Genomic DNA, 17,341 nt, shown 5'->3' with positions numbered 1-17,341 from the left:
GACTAAAAAACTAAAGAGCATGGTGTTGTATGAATTCAATGTGTCACCTTTAGGAGAAACTAATAAATGAAAGTAAATTCATGCAGATATGATTGAGCCTCTTCTTTTTCTAGCAAAAATCTTGCAAGTTTATGATTTTCATGCATTATGAGAACGTTTTTGGGTCCATCATTGTATGACTCAAAAGTGCAGTGCAGTGCAGGAACTTTGGGGGTAAATTAAGCAACTTGACAAACAAGAAAAAGATGGGAAACATTATTTGCAAGAAGATGGCAGAAACTTCAACAAAGGAACTTGATAATGAATTTGAATTTGGGGAGAAGGGCAATTGCATGACGTATATAATGAATAAGAGTTTCACTATTTAGACTGCTTGCCTGGGACTTCGTGAATGGGGAAGAAAGAGGAGATCTAATCTCTGAGTTTATGCAACCAATTTTGTTATTTGTGTGAAAAAGTTTCTGCAAAAGTAAGAAAATATGTTAGGTAATAAAGTGAGGATAATAAAGAAAGAAGCTTTGCTCTGGTAATGCCTTCTGCTATCCGTCCATTTCCCTCTCAAGTCTCAGGTTCCGTGGCCCATAGGACCCTTTCACACCCCACACACACACTCGGAGAGAGAGAGAGAGAGAGAGACACAGACTCGTGAAGGTTTTGGCTTGAGCATGAGGAAAAGAATCTTCAGATAGATGTGAGACAAAAAAAAATGCCCATTTGACAAGTCAAACAAAGTAAATAGTAAATCCTACTGTACTCGGATATACCCTACTGGGAATCGAGATCGCTTTTCATATTACATCATATGCTTTTCACAGCAGTAATTCAGGGTTTTGGCTAATTTTAAGGCTGACATTAATTCTCTTCTTGTATTCTTTGTTGCTTTTGCTGGATTCTCGCGTACGTATGTACAAGGAATTAATTGATGTTTGATTATTTGCACACAGAATGCAACGTCCATGATATCATTCGCTGGGTTAAGCACAAGACGGATTCAAGAAAGCAAGCATGCAGAAGTACCGAGTAGGATAAAGATTTGAATTTAGATTTGCGCTTGTACTTTGGATATATTATTTAGTGAAAGAAGCCAAAATTGTTTTGGGAAAACCAAAAAGAACGTAGGCTTTGCTTCTTTTTACTGACATTAGCCTCTGAAGTCATAATTGTGGTATACTTTTCCTCAAAACAAAAATAATTTTCTGACTGTTTCTTTAGAGATATAATAATTAAACTCATTGTCACATTTTTTACTCATTTGATATGGAAAAACAGAAGGTATTGTTTGGCAAAAGCTCCTTTACGTGGAACGGTTGCACTGTATGACCCTATCAAGTTTCTAAAAGTAGTACAAATAAGTTTTTGGCCAACTCCATCCATGCCATTGGTATAACACAAAAAACAGAAACAGTAAAAGCCTCTAACTTCTGTGAATAACTTCAGAACCCACTTAGAGGGACTAGAGAGAGAGAGAGAGAGGAGGGGCCCAAGCTCCTACTGTCATCTGAGTCTCTTACATCACTTTCAGGTTTCAGCTCCAAGTCCTTCTGAGGAACAAAAGTTTAAATAATACTAATTACCCAAAAAAATAAAAAATAAAAAAAGAACTTCTGCCTTTATATAATTCCTCCCACTGGGCAAAATCTTAAGCTGCCCCTCTCTCACTCTCTCTAGGTGCTTTGCTCCTCGGTTGGATCATGCTTTCTCTACTACCCTGGAAAACCATAATAATGGCTGTAGCTTTGCTTCAGCTATATTTTTTCATAGAAGCAGAATCTTTTCCTTCTCTGTTTGATAGAATTGACAGGTTACCTGGTCAACCCCAAGTCGGGTTCCAGCAGTATTCGGGTTATGTGACCATTGACGATAAAAAACAGAGAGCTCTGTTTTACTACTTTGCTGAAGCAGAGGTGGATCCAGCTTCCAAGCCGCTTGTTCTCTGGCTTAATGGAGGTCCCAATTTTCTCACTTACAATATAACTTTTTTCCTTGTTACAAAGAGAGGCATTAAGCTTATTCGGGTTTTGAATGCATGGATTTTACTTTTTTCAGGACCTGGTTGTTCTTCTTTAGGAGTCGGGGCATTTTCAGAAAATGGACCATTTAGGCCTCGTGGGGACGTCCTTGTCAGGAACCAATATAGCTGGAATAGAGGTAAGTAAATCCATTCATTTGTATTAGAGATTTCTTTTGAGTTCTTTTTGTTTGGATTCCTTGGTAAAGAGCTATTCTGATCTTTAGCATATATATATGCTCACTCATTTGCAGAAGCAAATATGTTGTATTTGGAGTCACCTATTGGAGTTGGTTTCTCTTATGCAACTGATTCCTCCTCTGATGAGACTGTAAACGACAAGATCACAGGTATGTTTTATCTATTCGATTGTTCTATACTTACTTCGGAACTTTCAATCAACCTTCTTTTCCTTGTCTACTTTATTTTTCTTCCCAATTTTTTTTCGTTGAAGTCTTGCAAGAAAAGAAAGATAAAACCATTTTTTGTTCAAGAATGCTTTCATAATCAAAGAAGAAACAAAGTTTCTACGCCGAAGATTCAAGATAACTTTTTTCTTTTCTCTCTCTTCCCTTTTTTATTTTTTGGGATATCCTTTGTTCTCCATCGGAAACTCTTTTGATTTCTTTCCACACAGAGAACTTGGCTAAAAAAGTTGGTTTCTACAGAAAGGTTTACTAGAATATATCATCATGGCGAAGCACTGTGTAATCTTTCACTTTACAATTATGCCATGTTCGATGCTTACTGTTTGTGTTTTGTTTTTCTCAGAGTTGACAAAAGTTCACCTTTAGAAGTTCCCTTTGATTTCTGAAAATTTATCTTTGTCGTTGTCATTTATAGCAAGGGATAATCTGGTGTTCTTGAGAAAATGGTTGGATAGATTCCCACTATACAGGAACAGAAGTTTGTTCATTACGGGGGAGAGCTATGCTGGTATTCTTTCGTTGTTCAATATGAATGTATCAATTTCTCAGTCAACCCAGATAAAGAGGAATAGAGACTGACTTCTTCTCTTTTACTGCCTATATCCAGGTCATTATGTTCCCCAACTAGCAGAACTCATGCTTCAATACAACAACAAGGAGAAGTTGTTCAATTTGAAAGGCATTGCTGTTAGTATATTCCCAATCTTTCTGAGACTTTCAGTTTGCCCATAACTTCTCTTTCTAAGATAAATTTTTCCTCTAATTGCAGTTGGGTAATCCGGTTCTAGAATTCGCCACAGACTTCAATTCAAGGGCCGAGTACTTCTGGTCTCATGGATTGATATCAGACTCGACATACAAATTATTCACTTCTGTTTGTAACTATTCTCGGTATGTGAGTGAATATTACAGAGGCAATGTTTCTTCTATTTGTTCAAGGGTGATGAGACAAGTTAGTGGAGAAACCAGTAGATTTGTGGACAATTATGACGTTACCCTTGATGTCTGTATATCATCTGTGTTCTCACAATCCAAAATCCTCAGTCCTCAGGTGAGTAACTCTTTCATTTTTCTGTCCTTTTTCATCCACAAAATATTGGATTCCATCTTTGAATTGCCTTTACGTTCAAGTACAAATAACCCATTCATTCTGGTTTTCTTTATCTAACAGCAAGTTGGTGAGACTATAGATGTCTGCGTGGAAGATGAAATAGTGAATTATCTAAACAGGAGAGACGTGCAGATGGCTCTTCATGCACGTCTTGTAGGAGTACGTCAATGGGCAGTTTGCAGCAAGTAATTCTCTTCTAACAGAACTGTCTACTATGTTATAGCAAAACAAAAGAGCTGGGGAATATCAATTAGACGATCTTTCTTTAAGTTTTACTTATATAAGCACTGTAATATCAGTTCAAGCAGTTGGTCAGGTGCTTCATTATTATCCTGTGCAAGACTTCATGTCTGAAAGGAAAATGAAGTATAGAAGTTTTACACAAACCTTTGGCTGTCTGGGGGTATTTTGCTTGCTTCATCAAGTTCTTTAACGACTTCTTTTCTGCCATGTTTATTGCAGTATCCTCGATTATGAGCTGCTTGACTTGGAAATTCCAACGATCTCAATCGTCGGAAAATTCATTAAGGCAGGAATCCCGGTCTTGGTTTACAGGTAAATGCATCTCACCATTAATTCCCTTTTCATATTTTCAAGTTACCGACATTGTAAAAGGAAAAAAGAAAAAGAGAAAACAAACTTTTTATCCTGGAGATTATCGTAATCGACTACGCATTAATCTTCACATCACAGTGGAGACCAAGATTCTGTCATCCCTTTGACTGGAAGTCGAACTTTAGTTCATAGACTAGCAAAGGAATTAGGACTGAAGACTACTGTGCCGTACAGAGTTTGGTTTGAAGGGCAGCAGGTGAATCCTTAACCGTTGAAGACTACTCAAATCTCAATAATTACTAGGTGTTACTACTGAGAAGTTTGTTGATCTAAAAGATTTTCATTGTCTTTTACCTTCAGGTTGGTGGCTGGACTCAAGTTTACGGTAATATTCTTTCATTTGCCACCATCAGAGGGGCGTCCCATGAAGCTCCATTCTCACAGCCTGAGCGTTCGCTTGTGTTGTTCAAGTCATTTTTAGTCGGCCAGCCTCTTCCTGCAGCATTTTGATCTACTGATCAGATCTCTTATCGGATATCAAAATTTGTAAGTAAAGTTTGATTGCAAAAGATTAATCATCTGAGAGTGGAAACTGCCGTTTTTTGTTTGTTGGGGGTCCTTGGGGTTTGTCCATGCTGTGGAAAGTACAAGAATTTTTGTAGAGATCTCGAGTGTAAGGGAAAAGATCAAGTGTTCCTTTGGTTCTTTTGTAGTGCTATATGTTTTTATCACAATTTAAATAAATTATTAATTCAAAATTTTATGACCAATACAAGAGAATGTAACTTCTATTACTAATAATAATTTGTCATACTTTACTCCTATGAAGCTACGACATCTAGTCACAATAAATTAAGAGAAATATTTTAGTTACAAAGAGATTACACAAAAGTAAACTCGCAAACTAATACAGATTGATGCAATACGTCATATTGTAAAATTACTTTTATTATAAAGTAGATCTAATGGATCACATGAAGTCACGTCGGGTTTATTTTTGTATTTTTTTTTTTTTTTTGTGTATATAGCATTTCTCATAAATTAATATATCTAATCCAGTTATATAAAAAGTCATTAAAATCTAAGTTTTAATAAAATGGCCATACCCTTGCAATGATGACAAAGTTACAGTCATGTAAAACCTGTCGTATGAATGGGTACTACATAGGATGTTGACAATACCAAAAACTCGGTTCCATGTCTAATTAAAAGAGGAACAAGAAAAGGCATTACAGCTGGCCTTGGATGAGATGTGGACAACACTTGAGACATATTGATGTTGATGAACAATACCATTCTTTTCGACAGAAGAAAATTCTCATTTGTCAGCACTCATAATGGAGAGACCAAAGCATTTACAATAGAGAAAAAGATATTTATAATCATGAATTGTACAACCATTACGTAATGTTTTTGAAAAAGAATAAGATCTATTATTAAAAAATTAATTTTTTTCACACCTTATATAACAGCACTCACACTGTATTCTTGAGAAGCCATTCAACTCCTTAAGAATGTTATCTTTAACAAAATACACATTTGAAATCCACTCGATTCCATCTTTTGCAATGCAATTAACTTCCATCTATATGTAACTTAGACAGAAGCCACTCATAACGTCCATAATAGCCATTCCAAACATCAAGTAAGATCAAGGCAAACTCTTCCTTTACTCTGCATTCTGCAACCTCCCCACTACCAGCTAAGAATTCGATTTAAAATCAACACAGATCAAGTATGTAATAGTCAAACCATCGGGCACAGTTTTAATTTCAGCCTTAGAATTTGTACCCCACCCGTAGCAAGAAGAGAATCCAGATAGGGAACACCCATCAGAATTTTAGATAATGCCAGCACCCCTCCACATGGACCTGAATTCATAAAAGAACTGTCATCCACATTTAACTTTACTCAACCTTGCAGTGACTCCAATTATTCACTCCCACACCCCACACCCCACACCTATAACTTTTTCATAAGGTGTGGGGATGTTTTTCATATGGTATGAGGTGGGGTGTGGGGTGGTGATTAGTAGCTGATAAGAAGAATTTTTCTATTTCAAAATATGCACTGCATATAGCCGATGGACCAAGCAGATGCAGCTGGATCATAACAACCCAACTTCTCAACTCTAGGCACTTTAGACATCAACTCACCCAAAAAAATAAAAACATTACTCTCTCAAAACGGCCTTCCATCCTAGCAAGACATTTTTTTATCTAAGGACACCAACTAAGGAACAAAGGGAGAAAAACAACTTCTAACCCAGCCAATCCCAAAATGAAAGTTGAGTTGGTCATCAGCACCGTGAATTCGCTTATCCTTCTATGTAACATGCAATTTGTGCTCCATTAACTAGATAATGTACAAATTGATGACGCAATTATGGTAAAAGGAAATCAGAGCTTTCACAAACACCTCTTCAAATTCATTAAATATAAAAAAAAAATTAAAAAATAGAAAACATTTTGAGTAGTTATATATTATTATTAATTAAATATTTCAATTATTCTCCTGTGGTTGTGACTAGTAAGTTTAAATGCTGACATGTTCTCGCGTTGAACCTTCTTCAATATTACTAGAGGTTATTGTCAGATTCCAACTATGCAAATAGAACTAAGAAATAATAGCTGAAGGCAATTTAGGGAAATGAACTTCATTAATTATGTATTCTTTAACGTCATTACAGCACAGTAGTAAACTTTCTGCATTCTTAAGAACTCCTAGAGGAAGGGGAAACGACAGTTGGAGCTTCTACCTGCATTTTTAAACAATTGAACTCCAAAGCCAATATGGGTTTTGACAACATCACAGACATGATGAGATTTTGTCCATTATCTATGTGCTCCTTAGCTGTAGAGTCCATGGTATTGCATCTACGTTGATCTGAATAATGCGCTCTGTCATGATACGGTATAGGACTTGGGCCTGATACTACTGCTGGCTTCACTGCTCTCACCCTATATCAGAAATTGGTCAGGACGTAATCACAATAAAATGCTGACATTTGAAGTAAAAAAAACAAATATAAATTTTCAGCCAAAAAGCAGGTATAAGTTCATTTTCGTGGGTGTATCATGTTAGGCAAGAGGATCTGAGGATCTTCCAAACGAGGTATAAATTCATTGTGATGCTTGAGCAGCACAAAACGTGGCTTGGAGAGAGAGAGAGAGAGAGAGAGAGAGAACCTGCACTCAATCTGGCAAGAGTACTTGAGAAGGTTGGGATTATGCTCTGTATGGCCACTGCAATTTCAAACCACAGGAATATTAGCTGTAACAAAGTAAGGAGCCCTACAATAAAAGCCTCGGAAACACTTACCTATAACTTGGAAGTGAAATTTTGATGCCCGGCCCCATCCACTTTTCATTCAATGCAGGCACTGTCATCACCAAGCTAAAAAATGATGACAAAATCATTCACAAGTATGAAAACAATATTAAGAGATATATGAGGATCGTGACATCTCCACTTGGTGGTACGATACAATGTTGTTAGATGGAAGAAGAGATAGGACCAGGAGAGGGCATCTAGGCAATAAAAGGAGTGATGTAAAAAATCAGTGAAGCAATAGTAGCCTAAAGAAAGGAATGTTGCAATTCCATAGACAAGTGATTGACCTAATCATAATGATTGTTTGACTTCTTCCCCCCTACCTAAGCCTCTGCTAACACAGGCACAGTGCTTCCCAGAAAAAGTTACCAGTCAAACAAGCCAACAAACTCAACATAAGCAAAGCAAGATTGAGCATATATAAGCTAGAAGGAGCAAAAAAGCCTACAGAAGCTTGCTATCATGAAGGACCAACTAAGAAGTCTATACTACTAGTGTTCCTAATGAGGCATAGCTATCCATGTTCACAGAGGACAACTTTAAGAGGAGTGATACCAGATTGGAAATTAAAATTCATTAATTACACTCGCGAATATCTCTAAGATGGTGGTATCAGAAAAATGGTGGTATCAAGGGAACTTGAAGATATGAAGAGCAGTCCATTGGTGAGGACGGTGGCAAAGGTGAGTTCCGGTGTGGTGATGAAACTCCTAGCTTGATTTCATTACTTCAAAAGTTGAGAAATTAAGCTAAGGAGCAATATGATCCTATGAATTGCAGATGTGGTCTCAAATTAGACTACCCTTTTTTCACATTGTTCAAATTGGATAGTCCAGAGAATTAAAGAGGGGAAGGGGCTTTTACAAAAATCTGGCTTATGAAATGATAATCTTGTCTGGAACATGAATAAACTATGAAAATGAACTCAAAAGTCAGGGCTTTTTAATACCACAATATAATAAAATGAAAGGTTAAATCTTAACTACCATAGTAGCCAGCAGTTCTCAACGGAATCAATTTATCCAACTCACCAACAGTTGTGAGGTTGATATTACAGGTATCTTTTGTATCAAGATCATCCCATTCAGTCACTTGAACATTCATATGGTCTCTTGGACTATCGAAAGTAGCACCCATACCAATCGCGTTTAAAATACCAATGTCTTTATTCTTTGGTTGCGCTGTCATTGCCGTGATACTCTGCTTTGAACAGACATCATATTAAAAAGAACATCCAATTAAATGCCCATTATGTTACGAATGACTATATGCATACAAAGCAGGAAAACCATATAGTTATTTACCTTTAAAATATTACACGAGGAAAAAATGTTTGACATTGACTCTTTTAAGCATCATAAAAGCAACAAAAAAAGTATGTAGCTTAGGGCATACCTTCGAAAACCTGGCAATCTGACTTGGAAGACCGACTTCCTGAAAAAGGAAATTAAAACAAAATTATTTTTTATTAGTAATTAATAAAGATAGGAAATGTGACTGCGTTAGACTCAAAGTACACTAATGCTATTGTGGAACATCCTGATGTCAAATTGTGGTAGACACTAGGGAAGTGGGGAATGCTATGGGTTTCCTACACTATACGTGGATAGAAAAAATTGAAGTAATCAACTCCCACCAGAAAGGGCCATAACTTGTTTCTGGTTTGCTTCAGTAACAAGTGTTGTGAAAGCATAACCTATTTAAGTTTTTACATCATCGGACTTGTAGGACCAGCCAACATCTAAATGTGTGTGTGTGTGTGTGTGTGTCCATGAACAGTATAACAATGTTGTACAAAAACTCGTGAAGTTTAATCATATTAAGATTTGAATTTGGACCGAAAAATCTACAAACCCCACCTTTCTTCCATGATCACAAGCCTCATTGCTGTTCACAAGCACCTTAGCAGCCCATCTGCTGACAAAAGACAAAGTTGAGAATGCCCACTTCCAACAAAATAACTCTTGAAGGAAAAGTTTACGCACAATGAACATTTTATTTAGCATTTTGATTCAAAACTTTTCAGAGTAATGGTTAAATTCAGAATTGGCCAACTAGCATGACTTTTATACAGTAAGACAATCATTCCTTTTATAATATGATTTATAGAATCAATGGCGCATTCAAGTTAAAAACTTGAGTAATCCATACAAATGTCCCAAGTTCAACAAACCGCCTTCGGTGGTAGACACCACCTAAAATTGTATGAGCCAAGTGAACTTTACTAGCTTCATCAGGACTCATATGACCGGTCCCAGATTAGGAAAATATTGTTAAGATATAAAATAAATAATAAAATCTACCTCTTCCCATCAGTTTAAGCTTTTGGGACAATTGGTGATTTCACATGGTATCAGAGCCAGGTTAACCTATGACTGATGATGGGCTATTGCGACCTACCCACGATGATGGTACCGGAAATATCGGTCCACACATGAGGGAGCGTGTTGAGAAGTCTCATACGGTTTAGGAATAAACTCATCCTGGTCTTTATAAGGAGTTACATCACTCCTCCTATTAGGCCTTTTATGGGGAGAAATGGGTGTCTCTATAAATATTTCCATAGGATACACTAACAGGCAATTAAAGGCATGAAAAGCCTTTGGTTTTAATGTTAATTAACATAACACTGGCACTTAAGTTGAGGTCCCGTGATCAAATTCTTAGGACAAGCATGTGTTTAGGATGTTGGCTGCGCAAGCACATGGGCAAGCCAAAGGTGCACCTAGCTAAAAGGGAAGAAAGTCAATCAATTCATAAGGTGATAATAATTTCTTCTTGTTATGAGGTAAGATATTGATGCGGAAACATACGCGCAGGATGTTGGTGGGTTCCATGCAAGCCCCGCAATCACAACAAGCTGGTAAAAAAGAAAATGAAAAGTACCGATATATGTTAGTGACTATATGAATCACGTTAAAGATCAATTCTTTTCTTTTACATCTTTTTCCTGTAGTAAACTTTGGAAGGTTACCCTTTCCTGCCATAATATCTCACCCATATCAATCATCTTAATTTTAATGAAATTACCAAAAACTGATTCAACAACTTCCGACAGCAATAATAATAAACAACCTCGTCAAAGACTCCGGCCGGACTGTCATCGTAGCTGGCAAGAAAGAAGCCACCAAGAGTGTACCTGCAATAAACTCAATTTTTTACAATGCAAAATGAAATTCTTAAACTCTGAAATTAATCACCCCTATCCTTCACAGGAGAATAATAGTGGGAACTCCACCGACCATTTTAATAGTAGGCGGTAATATTCGGTTATGAAACCTGATAGCTGGTTTATCTCATCATTTGTTACAGTGATCCCACTAATATCCTCTTATGCCACCACATGAGAACCAACAATGGTAGTTAATATAAGTACCCAAAAGCTTCAACTAATCTGAACTCTTTCGGGATGCATGCTCGAGCAGTTTCTGCCTTCACGAGATGGAGTTGGTACAAGGCACTGCGAAGGAACCGAATAATGAAGAAGATCAAATTTTGTTGTTTGAGAAAATAGGAAAAGAAAATCAACCAGATAATAGGAATTTTAATTAAAAAAAGAAAACCCAAAAGTTGTACACTTGCCTGCCTTTGAATATCCACGGGGGCTTTCCGTAGCCTGAGGAACATTTAATTTCTCCTACGTCCATGACCTCAGACATACTTTGAAGAACTAGAATCCAAGAAAGCAAAAGTAGGAGATACCGAATTCAAGTGATTTGAGCTCCATCAAAGGATGCCTGATAAAAAACCAAAACAAAATAAAAAGGAGTGATTTTACTTCTTGAGAGGCAATATTCCGTGTCCTTCGCAAATACAGAGAGCTCCAAAGGAAACCAGCAGCCACAAAGATAATCCCATTAAAAATGTGATCTTTAGGCTGTCCCTCCATCAAAGAAGTTGTTCCTAACCCCCAACTCAAAAGGATTTTAAGGAATTCAGATTTTGGCCACAATAATCGAGAAAAATATAAACGCTTCATTCAACATTTGCATATCAAAAAATGAGAAAGAGGAAGATGAAGAAGAAGAACATTCCAAAATGCCTATCACAAGAGAACAGAAAGTCACGAAGTCCACCGCAAGAGGACTGAAAGTCACAAGACCTAAATTAGGACATCTATGAATGACGTGAGTGAAATCGAACCAGTTCATGTTGAAACGGAAAACACAGATCGACAAAACGAACCTTGCAAAAATGAACACAACAAAGCCATGGCTGCACCCAACAAACTCGCACTCGCAATTTAGTTTCAGAGAACAAGAACAAGAAGGTTTTCGCCAGAATTTGAAGAAAAAATGAAACCCAGAAGAGAACTTTGCCCGGAAATAATGGAAGAGAGTGAGTTAGAGTGAGTGTACACGGGAAGGCCAAAGGGCACTTAAACAGGGGAGAAACACCCAGTCACCCACAGAGAGGGGTTTGCTTTATAGTTGATACATCAGTAGACAGTAGCCTTAGAAGCGGATAAGATTTTATCCATCATAATTTCCAGAAGGGCTAAAACATGTTCTTTGGCGCCAACATATCGCATAATCGCAATTCCAGCTCTATTTCTACAGCTTTTGTTTTATTTCATTTTCTATATATTACTTTATACTAATGCTCTAATGCGAATAAATAGTTGAATTCTGATTTTGTAGATATTTTGTATAAGAGTAATGATATATATATATATATATATATATATGTAATCGTGGACACAAGTACCATATAGTTGTTTTGAAAAAGAATATAGTTTATTATTAAAAAATTAATTTTTTTTATGTGAATATAATATTTATATACTTTTTTTAAAAAATTATACGATACTTATGTAGTCGCGACTATAACTACTATTTCTCTAAACTATAACGTTCGAAAATATTACTTTTCTACTTATTTATCTGCTTTAGCCTCTTGGAGAGCACTATAGATTGGCAAATTGGACTGCATGTCCTGAAAAAATTACTCCCAGATGATCATTGGACACATGATTCTTCCAGTGTTAAGTATATGGACGTATAGTGGCTGGTGGGGTGACCCACACATATCCTGGAAACCTATTCTATCCTTGCCCACCGTTTCCGAGCCACTACAAAGCTCTATTCAATAAGATGCCAAAGACGCTCTCTATTATCAAGTCCATCGACGACGACACATGCTACCAATGGATTTGAAGATCTCAACTATAATCCACCTCGTCTTCCTCATGAACAGTATAGTCGCGAGAAAGTACATTTGCTGCGTTATTCACATAACTTATTCTATGAAAAATAATTTACACACAATATTTTTTATAATCACATTTTAAATGAGGAGTATTTTTATAAAATATCTTATAAAAATAATATAATTTTATAAAAATATTTTTATTTTATAATATTATTATTCAATATATTATACAATATGGTGTGTACATCATTATTCTTCTTTCATATGACTACCTTTTTCAGTAAAACTCACTTGAAAACAGGAAGCTGGTCTCTCCATCTGGTACACGCTTTTTAACTCCCAGGATCCTCAATTTGGCAATACAGCCCACCAATCAGATTATATCAAAACTGTCTTGCGAAAAAAAAAAAAATTATATCAAAACTGTCACTCATAGCAATCTCTCCCTTGATTTGATTGGATTTCAGGTATTAAAAAAAGATTACTCCCAGGTGAGCATTGGGCACATGATTCTTCCGGATTAAATACATGGACATATAGTGGCTGGCGGCTGGTGGGGGTGACCCACACACATCCTGGAAACTTTTTCGTTCCTCGCCCACCGTTTCCAAGCTAGTGCAATACTATTTATCATTTTAATTTTTATAATATTTTCATTACATTAAATAATTATAAATTATCTATTATATTTCACTTATAAATATATCATTTAATATTACATTATAAGATGATCGAAAAATAATAAGAATTAGAATGATAAATAGAATTTTTCTTTTACCTATCATTTTTCCTTCCCTCTAAAATACTCCCCGGGAAAATCTCTCTTTGCCCCGTGCTATGTTTACGAGTTTTTTTCCCTTTTTTTTTTTTTTTTGGTTTTTTCCTTTTTCTGAGTGGCCTCAGGTTTTAAACTAGATTATGATTAGCAACCTTGCCAAAGATGCATGCATGTCGAACTGAAGTGACAAATAAACTATTATAGTATAATCATTTCAATTAAAAGCAATCATTCCGCCAATGCCAGTGTAAGAAGATTCCCATCGGTTCCCGAAACAGCAGTAAATGTAGAGGAAGAGAATCTCGTATTTTTTCTCACGCTCTTTGCAATCATCACAAAATCTGGACATGCTCGTGAACACAGACAAGTACGAGCTCTCCAGCCTCGCCTTCCACTTCCCACTTGTACTTTCAATGCCACTAAAAATGTTATGATGTAAGTTATGTTTTATAAATCGCCTCTGCTATCTCAGTGCATTACTCCTCCATTCAAGACTGCTTTTGAAGGTGAGTGAAGCATTACTCGTACTGAATGGTGACCCAGCCTTTTCCGCAGTCACGTATGCACCCACATCCAGAGGTGACTAGCACACGAACCCAACACTTGTCAGCTAAGGTATGCTCTTTACCATTTTGCGGTGTACCAAATTTAGCAACTCAAGCAAGAGATTGATGTCCTTGTTATGGTCACAGTTCCAATGGTGTAAAAAAAATATAGTTGCACTCAAGAAAATATCTACAAGTCTACTTAAAAATATATAATTTACAAGTTTACACACCCATGTGGAAGTCCTCCACAATAGCTATCATACAAAAATATTAGTGTTTTGATTTTTGTCATAATTATAACGAGTCATATATTAAGTCTGAAGACTGGATTGTATAATTGGCAAATGGCATCACCCCTTCATTTGTACAGCTGGGTATTGGCATTCAAGCAAATGAATCAATTTACATAAGTCACCAGTAGTCATTGCAAGAGCACTCCCCTAATCTGAAGTGATGGAATCTGTTGGAATCTCTTACAACAAGTTCGCGTCCTGTTACCCTGGACACTTGCTTCGCAAAATCGTGGCAGTCTTTGCATGCCCGGAGGTTCTTGAAAACCAGGATTGGGGCATCGCTTGGTGTGGATATTAGCCCAAATGCTATAGCAAGTCTCTCGCTATGGTCAAGAAGTTGTTCTTTCCGTTCAGGCAATCCACACCAAACATCCTCGTGAGTTAAAAGGGCATTATCAGCATTTTCATTGGATGTAGTTAACTCCCTTAATGTTGAGTATATTTGTTCTGCTAGAGGATGGTGTCTATCACCTACTATAAACCGGTGCACTCTACCCTTGACAGTTACCCAACTACAACCAATTTCCTTTCTCAAGTTTCTTTCAGCCATCGTCCTTCTAAAATGAGCTGCTTCTTCCCATTTCCCACATGAAACATACAAGTTAAACATGACAATATATGTGGCAGTATCATCTGGTTCCAGCTGAAGGAGGTTTTCCGCTGCAATCTTCCCAAGCTCAGGATTCCGATGAGTCCAACACCCACCCAATAAGCTTTTCCAGCTCATTGCATCGGGTTCAAAAGGCATACTCTTTATCAATTCCAGTGCCTCCTCTAGTAGCCCGGCACGCGAGTATATATCCACCACACAGTCATAATGGTCGACGGTTGGGACAACACCGTACTCACCCTTCATCGAATCCAAGTATTGCTTTCCCTCTGTGACCAAGCCTGAATGACTACATGCAGTTAGAAGTCCTATAAAGGTAACTGCATTTGGCCTTACACCGCAGTCCTGCATTCTGTTGAAAAAACTTAAAGCTTCAGTGGCATTGCCATGACATGCATAACCACAAATTATAGCAGTCCAGGCTACAGTATCAGGTCTGTCTAGAGAAGCAAAGGCTCTGTAGGCATAGTCTAATCTCCCACATCTTGAATACATGGTGATCATGGCACTCTCTCCATAGAGGTTAACTAACCCTCTTTTTATTGCATCAGCATGAGCTTGAGCACCCAAATTTAAATCTGAGAGTGCCGCGCAGGCTTGGAAAATGCTAGTGTATACGAATGAATTTAAAACCACGCCTTTACTCTTCAGATTTTTAAAAATCTTCACAGACTCCTCAAATTCACCAATTTGGCAATTACCAGAGATTATACAACTCCATGAAACATCATTAGGTTCACTTATCCTCTCAAATGCTCGGCAAGCAGATGTGAAATTCCCAAATTTGATGTAGAAGTCCACAAGAGGAGTTCCTACAGAAACATCAGAATCCAATCCAAGTTTAACGCTACACCCATGAATTTGCCTTCCCACGTTCAAGTCCTCCAGACCACCGCACACCTTGAGAATTATGGAGAACACAAACTCATCCATTTGAATACCTTCGTTCACCATCTTAACAAACAATCCCAGAGCATCCTCCAGTTTCTCAGCTTGAGTATACCCCACCATCATCCCGGTCCAAGCCACAGCATTTTTTTCCGGCATCCTATCGAAAACAAGCTCGGCACCCTCTAACCACCCACACTTAGCATACATGTTGGCGATTGCCGTGCCAACCAAAACATTAGAACCCAACCCATTTCTTATCACATGAGAATGAATCTGTTTCCCTAGCTCTAAAAGAGACAAATTTGTCAAGGGCCGTAAGAGGGTAATATAGATAGACGGGCTCGGTCTAATTTCTGTCATTGACCCCTGCATATGTGAGAACAACCGAATAGCTTCGTCCAAAATCCCCTCCTCTGCATAAGCAGACATAATTATAACCCACGAGACCACATTCCTCTCAAGCATTTCTTCAAACACTTTCCGAGCGTCCACAAGACTTCCACAGTCGCAATACATTCGAAGAACATAATTATCAAGAAGCCCAGTCGATTCCTTCACTGTTCTTCGCAAATGGTCGTGAATCGCTTTCCCATCCGATAAAGCTTGCAACCTGCCACATGTTTCAAAGAGGGTTTTATAAGAGCGGGGACTAACTGAAATGCCGGCCTCGTCCATGTGTTTAAGAAACTCATCAACTTCTCCGAGCTTCCCTTGTTTGGATAAAGAAACTAAGTGTACATTTTCAACATGGCCTTGTTGGATTTGGGGGGTTTTCCTCGAAGATGGGCTGCATTTGAGAGAGACCCACGAAGGGATTTGATCAAAACTTAAAGATTTTAGTGTCATTAGAACTTTGCCATGAGCTACACCTACAACTGGAGAAGAGTGGGAAGGTAACAAAAAGTTCTGTGCGCAATTGATTGAAGACATTACTTTCTCGTAAATTTTGAAGCTTTCCAACGCCCTAGGGAGCACTCGTTGACAAAACACAATTTTCAGAGATCAAGAAAAGGAAGAACAGAACCACCGAACAATTTCTTCAGGCACCTATTGGAATTTGCTCCATTACCTGTCGTTAAAAATCTGTCGCAACGTTCGATCTATGTTCCACTCACCAGACGCCTTGATATGGCGATATATGTCGCCTGAATATATATGGATAAAATTAAAAGTAATGACACAACACATTACACAATAATCAATAATGTTATAAAATAAATGTATTTTTGTAAAATTATGTTACTTTTATAAGATGTTTTATAAAAATACTTCTCATTTAAAACATTATTATGTAATATATTGTACAAAATGTTGTGTGTAAATCATTTTCTTAAATTTAGTACAGGGAGTAATAAAATCATAAGCAAATTAGCTTATAAATTAACATCAGCTAACAAATGACAAGTCTATTTTATAATTTAATGTGAATATTTACAATCAAACAATTATACCAATTTAAGTATGATTATATATGTAATAGCATTTATTATATAAGGAATGATATATACACAATTATCATCTAAATTTTACATATTTATCTGAGAAAATACCTTTTTTTTAAAAAAAATTACTTAAAATTTCTTTTGATTTTTATGAGTTTGGCTAAGAAATAATAATATTTTATTGAAGTCAGTG

At 37.0% G+C, this 17,341-nt stretch overlaps 3 protein-coding genes across 7 annotated transcripts; 1 reads left to right on the top strand and 2 right to left on the bottom strand.

Annotated features, from left to right (window-relative positions):
- The first annotated feature begins 1,617 nt into the window (after window positions 1–1,617).
- On the top strand, window positions 1,618–4,896 carry LOC121255805 (serine carboxypeptidase-like 45). Its single transcript, XM_041156330.1, has 10 exons — window positions 1,618–1,947; window positions 2,047–2,148; window positions 2,263–2,358; window positions 2,852–2,944; window positions 3,044–3,123; window positions 3,206–3,487; window positions 3,608–3,732; window positions 4,010–4,102; window positions 4,241–4,358; window positions 4,463–4,896. The coding sequence occupies exons 1-10, from the start codon at window positions 1,692–1,694 to the stop codon at window positions 4,610–4,612; spliced, it is 1,395 nt and encodes a 464-aa protein (XP_041012264.1). The 5' UTR covers window positions 1,618–1,691; the 3' UTR covers window positions 4,613–4,896.
- Window positions 4,897–5,541: 645 nt separating this feature from the next.
- On the bottom strand, window positions 5,542–11,965 carry LOC121255542 (protein NEOXANTHIN-DEFICIENT 1). Of its 5 annotated transcripts, none has more exons than XM_041155904.1 (12): window positions 11,621–11,965; window positions 11,018–11,349; window positions 10,812–10,895; window positions 10,511–10,574; window positions 10,249–10,295; window positions 9,295–9,352; window positions 8,831–8,869; window positions 8,467–8,635; window positions 7,424–7,484; window positions 7,291–7,347; window positions 6,861–7,062; window positions 5,542–5,990 (listed from the first exon to the last, which is right to left on the bottom strand). In XM_041155904.1, the coding sequence occupies exons 2-12, from the start codon at window positions 11,092–11,094 to the stop codon at window positions 5,943–5,945; spliced, it is 906 nt and encodes a 301-aa protein (XP_041011838.1). In that variant the 5' UTR covers window positions 11,095–11,349; window positions 11,621–11,965; the 3' UTR covers window positions 5,542–5,942. The 5 variants fall into 5 exon arrangements, with proteins under 5 accessions (XP_041011838.1, XP_041011837.1, XP_041011841.1 ...); XM_041155903.1 differs by having other exon boundaries at window positions 5,543–5,990; window positions 11,018–11,172; window positions 11,621–11,964; XM_041155907.1 differs by having other exon boundaries at window positions 5,544–5,973; window positions 11,018–11,172; window positions 11,621–11,964.
- A 2,097-nt stretch (window positions 11,966–14,062) lies between these two features.
- On the bottom strand, window positions 14,063–16,761 carry LOC121255541 (pentatricopeptide repeat-containing protein At5g13270, chloroplastic). Its single transcript, XM_041155902.1, has one exon. It carries the CDS (start codon window positions 16,634–16,636, stop codon window positions 14,324–14,326), a length of 2,313 nt encoding a protein of 770 aa, XP_041011836.1. The 5' UTR covers window positions 16,637–16,761; the 3' UTR covers window positions 14,063–14,323.
- Window positions 16,762–17,341: the final 580 nt, after the last annotated feature.

Source organism: Juglans microcarpa x Juglans regia, chromosome 3D, assembly GCF_004785595.1.
Source record: "Juglans microcarpa x Juglans regia isolate MS1-56 chromosome 3D, Jm3101_v1.0, whole genome shotgun sequence".
Taxonomy (NCBI): Eukaryota; Viridiplantae; Streptophyta; class Magnoliopsida; order Fagales; family Juglandaceae; genus Juglans; species Juglans microcarpa x Juglans regia.
Note: the sequence above shows the minus strand (reverse complement) of the source record. Positions and strands in the feature narration are given on the sequence as shown.